Below are 11,346 nucleotides of genomic sequence, written 5' to 3'. Positions count from 1 at the left end.
TATATAAATCTTTTCTAAGATTTTAATTAATTAATTAATAATTTTAATTAGATAAATTAAATTAATTATTATATTAATTATATGTTAAATTATTATATTATAACTAATAATTTGAATGTATAAGTGTTAATAATTTAAATTATAATATTATTTATAAAATAATAATATAAAAAATTTAATTTTTTTAATTATTTTTATATTAATATTTAATTTAAAAAAATAAAAAATAAAAAACAAAAACGGGTGGGCAGGTCAAAAGTGGATTCACCCAGGTTTAACTTTCCAATTTTGCGAGTATAACCAAAATGGGTCGATAAGTTGAAATTTTCAACTTATCTTACCATTTTCACAATCCATTTCAACAGGTAATAAGTCGGTGAACTTTATTAATTCTTTAACTGTTATTCCTTCTTTGGAAATGTTTTTTCTATTAAAAGTAATTTCTAGAATATGCAACATATTGATTTGCGCCGTTAAATTTCTCGGTCCTAATTCTTTTTACCTACCCATAAACTCGACTTGCAGAAAAATTAAAGTTAAGTTTTAAGTAGGTTAATAATGTGGTGGGAGAGGAAGAAAATTCTACTGCCGAAAAGTTTATGCGCCGATTCATTACCACTTCATGTAATATTGTCCAACACCTATAAGGATCGATGAAACTCAAATTAAATCCATTGACTCTTCATTCCCTCGGCATTGAAAAACTCAAATATCAAATATCGCATCAGCTTCTTCAAAGAATAAATGTTTGTTTCCACTTATATTAATATTTTATTACTTTTATCATATATATATATATATATATATAAATAAAAAGAGAATGTTAATCCGTATGTATCCTAAGACATTGATTAAAAAATAATTAATATACATTAATTTCATTATTTTTGTATCAAAAATTAGAATAATTAAATACATTAATTAAAATAATATAAATGTATATAACAAATTTTACAAATGCAAGAATATTTCTTAAAAGATGATGAGTTCACGTAATTAAATTTTTTATATTGTTAGTTTTATGTGTTTATAAGATTTAATTAGTCGAATGATACTCACTTTCGTTTGAATGTTTTAGTTTGGTCCCTGTTTCTAAAAGAGTGTAAATTACGTTCCAACTTTTGAAAAATTACGTCAATTAGGTTTTTTCATAACAAAATTATTAACGTCGTTAACGGCGTGTCACGTGTCAGTTTCAAATTTTTTTTTTCATTTTTATTTTTTTATTTAAAAAAAATGTACCACGTGTCAAATCTTGGGTGTCACACGTGACACTATTAGTGTCATGTGACAAGGTATTGACACGTGTCAGTATCACTATCAAGTGTTATTGTCTTGATTTCAATTTAAATTCAAATTATAGACTAAAATAGAATCAAAATAAAAATATATAGACCAAATTAAGATTCAAACAGTGACTTAACATGTGTCACTATACTAATTTGATATGCGGTACAATATTGACATGACATATAACATAAATAATTAAAAAAAAATAAAAATAAAAATTTTAATATATATATATATATATAATTCAAAAAATTTAAAAAAATGAGGAACTAACATGTGGTACATCACTAACTGTTAAATGTTTTTAAAAATATGAACCTAATTAAAATTAAAATAAAATAAAATCTAGGGATCTATTTAAAATTTTGGTACAAAAATGTGAACCAATAAATTATTTTAACCTTAATTTTTATATAATTTTCTCTTAATATTCTCATTTGGAACTGCATAATCTGTAGCCAATTTCACAACCAAATTAATTCTTTATAAACACACATGTTCCCTTTTCTCTTCTTTGTTAAGCTTCACTTATTTTAATTTTATGTGGAAGATAAACATAAAAATTATTTTTTAGAAATAAAAATATTTACTATATTTAATTAACATTATATACACAAGAGAATCATGTTCAATACAATTATCATCATTCATTATATTTAAAATAAATTTAAATCAAAACATTAGAAAATGAAAGAATAAATTATTAATTTAATTTTTATAATAATTTAATATGATGTTCATTTAAATAGCATACATATATTGCTTTAGTTTGAAAAAAAAATGGTAAATCCTGAAATTTGATAAAATAAAAAGAAGTTAAAAATAATCTAGCATTTATTTTGAATTTGAATTTAAATAATTTCTAAAAGAATGAACCAAAATTAAAATAACCTTTTATAATTATATCAATTTTTGGCCAAAAGTAAATATAATTTATGTATTTAAAGGTATATATGTATTATAAATTTTAAATATATAAAAAAAACACATATTTTGAAATTATAAATTAACAAATAGTAAATTTAAGATTAACCTTAATATTTGTATGTATAAAGTAAGTTAAGCGATCAATGCATAAAGCAAGCTTCATAGGAGATAAAAAAATTATCTACACAGTATAGCCAAATTGATTAGAAACACAAACAGAACTTGAACCAAACCAAATGAAAACATCATTAGAACTTGTTAATTGAAAGGTTACAAGTTGGAGAGAGTCTTGAACAGAATGACAGTTCTATTGTCCTGTCAAACATATCCACTTCTTCATCAGTGTTATAGCAGATTATCATATCCTTCAGAAATCTTGCATTCTCCATAATATATTTAGCAAACTTAAACTCCCAATGAATTCCAGTGTAATTTTCCAAAAGACATGTTTGAAGATGGGATGAGAGGCATCTTGGAACTCGACCTTGTGAGAAGGGACAATCATCAACGCCTGATGGAAACTCAAAATTCCCCTGTTGACAATGGAAACAAAACAAAATAAATGAAAAATATTTGAGTAAACAATAAAGAAGCAAAACTTAAGGATATAATTTAACTAACCATTTCTATGGAGAGGTTTTGAAGCTTGGGACAATGCTTCACCAAACTGAATACATCATGCCAGAAGATAGTAGGATTAACTTCACAAAAACAATCACTGTTAACCTCAAGGTGAGTTAAATTATGAAACAAAGGAATTGGGTCATTAATCCTTCTATTGAGATCCTACATCAAAGACAAAACTTCAAACTCAGTTTTCTTTTTGTTTAGGGTTAAGAATTTTTCTCCAGTTCTAATGATATGTCACTCTTTAACTAAGTTTATTAAAAGAAAAAATACAAACTTTTAAAAGAATAAAAATACCACTTTCAATAAAATTATACAGAAGTCGAAACAATAACAGTACCTTATTTCTTATGATCAGAAGCTGAACGTTCTTGACCACTTTTAAAGGAACTACATATTTCTCGATAACAGCTCTAAACAACTTAGGCAATCGTTTATACTCGTCTATAGCCTCATAGTCGTCAAATGCATCCTCCACTTCCAAGTCCTCAACTTTAGGACACGCAGAAAGAATTTGTGGAACCAGATTAGCCTTACCATCTAAAATCTTAATATCATGAAGATGCAGGACTTTAAGTAAGGGAAAATCAACCCAAGGAAGGGATTTTAATGTCACCATATTTAATTTGAGAACCCTAAGAGTTTTGCAGAAAAGAAAGTCAGATGAAATATCAATTAAAGCATAACAGAGAGTAAGATCAAGATGTTGAACTCTGCCTGTTGACCCAACAGCTCTAACAAATGACTTTATCTGATAACAATCACAATCAGTCATTTGTCCAAAAGAAGTATTTGTGAGTCGGAATCTTTGAATGGGCTGTTCCAAATTGCGGGAGAGTATGAATGTGCACATGGAAATGGAAAGAAATGTGGCTGATATTTTATTCAAGTGGTTACAGGAGTAGTCAAAGTCCAGAGCTGGAACCGAACGCCAGAGAGGTCTCCACCTTTTGGAGAGAATACTGGTTGAAACAGATAGTTTGGTTGGGAGAAAAGAAAGAATGTGACATAACACTTCATCTGGTAGTCATTGTTTCGAACACCTGCACTGCACTGCAAACAATAATACTCTACTATTCTGTAATGGAATGCATTTTATAAATCCCTAATTCAAATCCCAGAAGTGGATAATGCTTCCGCTTCTTCAAGAAATAACTCCCAACAACTGAAATCTAATGAAACTCTTATTTACCACACCCATCCATCTGACTCTTTATATTCTTGGCAGGCATGAACCTATTTATTATTTAACTATATTTCTGATATGATTCTCAGTCATAATCTTTAATTTTAACTATTTTTTTTAACTTTGTTTCCTTTTATATTAAAAGTACTTTTCCTTACTTTCATTTTTTATTTCTAAACACTTAAGTTTCTCTTAAATTATTTAATATATTTCTTAATTTTGTTTATGTCAGATATTTTTTCATTCTAAAACTGTCACTCTCATTTAAAATATCTCAAAATGTTAATATTTTTTAATACTTTTATTTTTCAATTAAATAAGTTACATAATATGTTTAGACAAGAAAATTTACAATTTTATGAAAATTAAAATGTATTTCAATTCAATTTGATTAAATTTTTAAATGTTTTCTTTTCATAATGCAATTTAAAATTTAATGAATTTAATTTTTTTAAAAGAATATTTTAATTATTATTAAATATTAAAAATTATTTTAATAATAAATCATATTTAGTAATTTAAAAATATAGTTAATAATGTTTTCAATGTTCCAATAAAATTTAAGATTTCTTTAATTCACACTAATAAAGATTTATTTTTCTTATTTTTTAATTGAATGGAGTTATCTATAACTATCACAATTATTCTTACTCTTTACATTCTTACTGTTAACATGAATTCAGTTAAAAAAAAAATATGTTAACGGTGAGATGAGGGTCTTTTTTTTTATATATATGTGTCGAAAAAAATTTTAATTTAATATTAGCTAAAAACTTTTCTTAGTCACTATTAAGAATTTTTTTGATGAACTTTTGAATAAAAGTATATATTGGTGAAAGCAAAATTCAGCAACATTATTATCTCAAGCTTAGTGGTTTTCCAGATGTACTCAAGACTACTCTTATGTTGGTGGAGTCTCTCGTGCACGTTGGGCAGCCTACGGTGAAAGTGTTAGAAATATGTTGAAAATAAAATAATGATAAACCAGAAATAAGATAGAAATATGAATAAAAGATATGATTAAGCCAAATTGTTCTTATAAAAACAATAACAATATAAGATAATGTAAATTTGTAAATGAGGAAAGGATAGAGAAAATCTGGGTTGAGGCATGTAAAGTGCTCCTCTCCCAAGATACAGCAATCTCGTCAGATCGATCGAGTGCAGCGAAGGATCACTGAATCTTATGAACACCACTAGTTTTAAGAGATAATATAGAGAAGAAAAAGAAGAACACTCTTGAGAAGGAGAACTCTAGTGTTTTTTGTGTGTCTTTTACTCATGCTTACTCATGCAACTAGGTGGTATTTATAGGTGGAAAAAGGAAACACAAGAGTAAATGACCATCAAACTGATTTAAACCAAAAATAATTTCTAATCAATGAAAATATGAAATTTTTTTTATACATAAATAGAATTTAATTCTAGAATTAACATTGTATTGAAACCCTAGTAACAACAATATATATATTTTTTAAATTATATGAATTTTTCTAACAATCCCCCACATAATTTAAAAAAAAAATATTTATCTTTTAAAACAAAATATTGTATTTCAGGGAACCTTCCGGGTTTTACACCTAGTGCTTATAAACTTCCACCCAAGAAAATGTAGAGACTTAATTGTCTTGAGCTACCTGTAACCGAGTTTTAGTAAATAACACATACAATATTGGTGTTCAATATAGGTTCTAATCAGTGGTTGCACGTTACGGCTTTGTGCATGTATCTTGTTTCATGAGTGTCATTTAGAAACTTTGCCCATATCTCACAATGGCGGCCCCACCATCACACTCATTAGGTAAACCCTCAAAGGGTGGTTTGTGACTCACACCCCTACAAAAATTGTCATTGGGTTTATTAACAGGTATTTTACAAAATAATCATAATAATACATATACCTCAACCTTATTATTGTCACAATTTATAGTATAGGAATTAGACATAACATTTCATCAAATCAATTGGTGTACTTTAGTCAATTGTTGTTACCCATTGAACTCCATTCCATGGGATCGCCATTCATGTGGAGATGGGTGTCGATTGTTGCAACTAATTTATGTGCTTAGTCCCATTCCCCTCGACGACTCAAGTACTTATTGACGTGTCAACCCTTTGGTAAGCGGATCCACAATATTTCTTTCTGACCTGACAAAGTCAAGAGAAATAATACCATCAGTAATTAAGTTTCTAATAGATTTAAGTATCACTCTAAGATGCCTTCTTTTTTCATTAAAGTTTTTGTTAGAAACTTAAGATATGGTAGCTTGACTATCACAATGCATTGAAATAGGAGGTATGGGTTTATTTAACAATGGTAAATCATATCGAAAATTTTTAATAAACTCTACCTCAGCAGTAGCAATATCTAAAGCAATAATCTCTGCTTCCATGGTAGATCGTGAAATAATAGATTGTTTAGTAGATTTCTATGATACTGCACCTCCACGCAAAGTAAAAACATAACTAGTAGTTGACTTTGTGTCATTAGAATCAGAAATCCAATTTGCATAACTATATCCTTCAATAACAGTAGGAAATTTTGTATAGTGAATTCCATAATTAATGGTTCCTTTCAAATATTTAAACACCCTTTCTAATGCAGTCCAATGAGAATGATCATGATTATGCGTATATTTTTCTAATCTACCAACTGCATATGCAATATCAGGTCTAGAGAAAATTGTCAAATGTAATAAGGAACCAATAATTTGAGAATGTTTATTAGAAGAAATGCCTTCACCTAATTTTTTCTTTAATTTAATAGATGGGTCAAAAGGCATTAAAACAGGTTTCACATCAAAATAATTAAATTTCTTCAATAATTTCTCAACATAATAAGACTGCGTTAAAATAATATTACAATCTTTCTGTAAAATCTTAATACCCAAAATAACATCAACAAGACCAAGGTCTTTCATATCAAAATTACTAGACAACATATGTTTCACATCATTTATAACATCTATGTTGCTACCAAATATTAATATGTCATCTACACACAAGCATAAAATAGCATAAACACCATCATCATATTGTTTTACATACACATATTTATCACTATTATTAATATGAAAACCATATGAAATAATAACTAGATCAAATTTTTCATGTCATTGCTTTGGTGCTTGTTTTAAATCATATAAAGACTTAACAAGTTTACACACTTTATTTTCTTTCCCTGACTCAATAAAGCCCTCAGGTTGTTTCATATATATTTCCTCTTCCAAATCACCATTTAAAAATGCAGTTTTAACAACCATTTGATGAATTTATGAATAAAAAATGCAAGCAAGAGCAATCAAAACTCTAATGGTAGTGACTTTTGAAATAGGTGAATATGTATCAAAGAAATCTACACCTTCTACTTGTTGTTAACCAATAACAACAAGTCTTGCCTTAAATTTATCTACAGATCCATCGGTCCTTAATTTTTTCCTAAAAATCCATTTACATCTAATACTTTTACAACCAGGAGGAAGATAAGCTAAAAACCAAGTTTTATTTTCTTTAAAAGAATTCATGTCATTATTAATAGCTTCTTTCTAAAAAGGAGCATCAATAGATCTCATTGCTTCACCAAAAGTTTTAGGATCATCCTCAAGCATAAAAGAATAAAAGTCAGGACCAAAATCTTTAGCTTTTCTTTTTCTTTTACTCTTTCTAGGTTCATTTTGAATAATTTTATTAACATTCATTTGAAGGAAAAACAAAACTATAGATAACATTACCACTGGAAGGCAAACCAAAATTAGAAGTATCATAAACCGTCTTAGCCATTTTATTTTTTAAAGGAAAAACATTTTCAAAGAAAATTGCATCTCTAGATTCCATAATAGTATTATTGGAGATTTCATTCGCTTTAGAATTAATAACCAAAAATCTATAAGTAGTGGTATGCAGAGAGTAACCAATAAAAACTCAACCAATTGTTTTAATTCCTATTTTTCTTTTCTTATTAGGTGGAATATTAACCTTTGCAAGACACCCTCACACTTTAAAATATTTTAAAAAAGGTTCTCTTTTCTTCCATAACTCATAAGGAGTTTCATCACAATTTTTATAAAGAATTCTATTGAGAATATAACAAGCTGAATATAAAGTTTCACCCCACATATTTTTTGGCAAACCATAACTTGTAAGCAAAACATTCACCATATCAAGCAAAGTTCTATTTTTTCTTTTAGCTACACAATTAGATTGAGGATTGTATGGAGGTGTTATTTCATGAATAATACCATGAGTTTCACAAAAAAAAGCACTCATTTCTAAAGACGTATATTCACCCTCTGTATCAGAAAAAAGGATCTTAATTTTTATTTCTAATTGATTTTCTACCTCAGATTTATATATTTTGATTTTTTTCAAAAAATTCATGTTTTTGGTATATTAAATACATATAACAATATTTAGAGAAATCATCAATAAAAGTAATAAAATATCTTTTACCACCACGTGTTAAAACATCATTACTATCACATACATCACTGTGTATCAATTCAAGTAGATTAGTTTCCTTTTTCATGCATGTATGGAAAGCTTTTCTTAGTTGCTTTGATTGAACACATATTTCACATTTTTTTCTTCAAGTCAATAGAATATTTAGGAATAAGATTAAGAGACATCATTCTTCTAATAGAATTTAAATTTATATGACCTAGTCTAGCATGCCACATATCATAACTTTCAACGTTGGTAATAATCAATGTTTATCAAATATTTTATTAGAAGAAAAAGGATAAGACTTTTTTTACCAATTAAAACACCATGTTTAGTAATAACAACTCTATTGGACTCAAAAACAACTTTGTAACCTTGTTGTACTAACAAAGAAGTACTTATGAGATTTTTTCTAATTTCGGAAACATGAAAGACTCCATTTAAAATAAGATAATTTCTAGAAGACAACTATAATTTCACTTGACCCTATCCTAGTACAGTGCAATGCTCCCATTTCCCATACTCACGGTACATGTACTTGTTTCCTGATATAGAGAAAATATTTTTTTATCAGCACACACATGAACATTAGCCATAGAGTCTATAAACCAATCGTTTGAGTTAAAAACATAATTTAACTCAAGGCTAGTGACATGGTACATTTCGAATGGGAAATCAGAGGCAACACCCATAGTAATAGTATTAGCTTCATGTTTGGAATTAGACACAGGTTGGCGACAACACTAAAAACAATTTTTGGCTAGATGATTAGTTCGCCCACAAACAAAACAAAACATCTCATTCCCCATATTTTATCCTTATTTTTATTATTGTTATAAGAAAAGTTGTTTTTTGGTTTAGAGAAAGAAGGTTTTTTCGCAAACTTATTTTTATTAAAACCATGTCTTTTGAATGATTTAGGATTAGGCTTATAAGAGTTCTTAGATTTATTAGAGTTCTCAACAAAATAGGCTTTAGACTGAGAATTTTGAACAAAATTTTGAGGAAAATGATGTTTTTCATCAATACGAAAACACACAAGCAAATCATCAAAAGAGAAATGTTTAGACTTATGTTTTAAACTTCGAGCACAATCAAACCAAGAAGGAGGCAACTTTGAGATCATAAGAGCCACAAACATAATGTCTGGTAAAATAATACTTTTTAATTTCATGTCATAGACAATATTTTCAAACTCATGAATCTAATTAGAAATGAGTTTATTATCAACCATTTGAAATTCAATAACTTTTTCACAAGAATATCTAGATAAACCTTTTTCCACAGATCCATATTTAAGTTCAAGTGCTTCCGATAACTCAAAAGCAGTTTTGGTGTGGCAAAATATTTTATAAATATTATCTGACAAAGCACTTAAAATATGTCCATGACATAAAATATCTTTATTAGAAGAATCAGAAGAAGAAATTGAAGAAACAATCAAGATGATAGAAGAATCAATACAGAAAATAATCCTATTTCAATGAGCCAAAACCTCATTTGTTGTTGCCAACATAAAATATTTTTACCCGTAAATTTTTCAAGCTTACTTGAGAGTGACTTAATCATATCCATGACAAACATAATAAGAAAAGAAAATGGATTTTTTTATACGTTTTTCTCTCTAAGAATGTTAGAAATATGTTGAAAATAAAATAATAATAAACCAGAAACAAGATAGAAATATGGATAAAAGAGATGATCAAGCCAAATTGTTCTTATAACAAACAATAATAATATAAGATAATGTAAATATGTAAATAAGGAAAGGATAAAGAAAGCTTGGGTTGAGGCACGCAGAACGCTATCCTTAGAGAGAATACTCCCCCACTGGACATGCAATACTTAATATTATCCGCTCCTCCCCCAAAATATAACAATCCGTCAAATCGATCGAGTGTAGCAAATGATCTCTGAATCTTATGAACACCACTAGTTTTAAGAGATAATATAGAGAAGAAAAAGAAGAACACTTTTGAGAAGGAGAACTCTAGTGTTTGTTGTGTGTCTTTTCCTCATGCAACTAGGTGGTATTTATAGGTGGAAAAATGAGACACATGAGTAAATTGCCATCAAACTTATTTAAACCAAAAATAATTTCTAATCAACGAAAAAATAAAAAATTGTTTATGCATAAATATAATTTAATTCTAGAATTAACATTGTATTAAAACCCTAGTAACAACAATATTTTATTTTAATTTTTTTTAAATTATATTAATTTGTCTAACAGAAAGTTGAGCAGCTTGTAATGCAATATATTGGTTTAACAACTTGATAATGAGATGAAGCAACTTGCTATTGGTGCAACTTGCTATTGTGTTGCATCCTGCTACTATGAGATAACCTATTGAGGAACTTGTTGTGGTATAATCTGATGTGGTTAAGTCTGTTTTGGTGCCACCAATTGCTCAGTCTCAACCTACGGTCCAGTTTGTGGTTCTTAGGTAGAAGTGACTTCATGTTTGATATTATTGGTATTACTAGTCAATTTATTTTATTTGTTGTTGTAGTCAAAGATGTTAAATTACAAGATACTGGAGTTTATGGTGCAACTAATCACACTACTTGTCGCTCTCTATGGTCTACTCTTGTTAATCTTCATCATTCTTGGTGTATCCTTGGTGATTTTATTTTATTTTTTGTATGTGCTGAAGATGTGAAGGGTGGTGTTGCCCCAAGTCTGATCTCTTGCATTGAGTTTTCATATTGGACCAATTCTAATGAGCATGTTGAAGCTCCATCTTCTTGATCGTTCTACACTTGCTCAACTTTCGGTGAGGTATGCATTATATTGGTAGAGAAATAGTCTTCTTGTTGTGTTAATATTTTACTCTGAAACTGCTCGGATCATCATCCCTTGCTCCTTTTCTTTC

At 28.0% G+C, this 11,346-nt stretch overlaps 1 protein-coding gene across 1 annotated transcript; it reads right to left on the bottom strand.

Annotated features, from left to right (window-relative positions):
• Nucleotides 1-2,470: 2,470 nt before the first annotated feature.
• Nucleotides 2,471-3,871, bottom strand: LOC114184403 (FBD-associated F-box protein At5g18780-like; the record flags this gene model as incomplete). The annotated part of the gene is made up of 3 exons (XM_028071715.1): nucleotides 2,471-2,750; nucleotides 2,839-2,918; nucleotides 3,185-3,871. Coding segments are annotated over 2 exons (729 nt in total), but the record flags the coding sequence as incomplete, so codon positions are not given.
• Nucleotides 3,872-11,346: the final 7,475 nt, after the last annotated feature.

The sequence above is a fragment of the Vigna unguiculata genome, chromosome 5, assembly GCF_004118075.2.
Source record: "Vigna unguiculata cultivar IT97K-499-35 chromosome 5, ASM411807v1, whole genome shotgun sequence".
NCBI classification, from domain to species: Eukaryota; Viridiplantae; Streptophyta; class Magnoliopsida; order Fabales; family Fabaceae; genus Vigna; species Vigna unguiculata.
The sequence above is the reverse complement of the archived record's forward strand: the minus strand, read 5'-3'. Positions and strand labels throughout refer to the sequence as shown.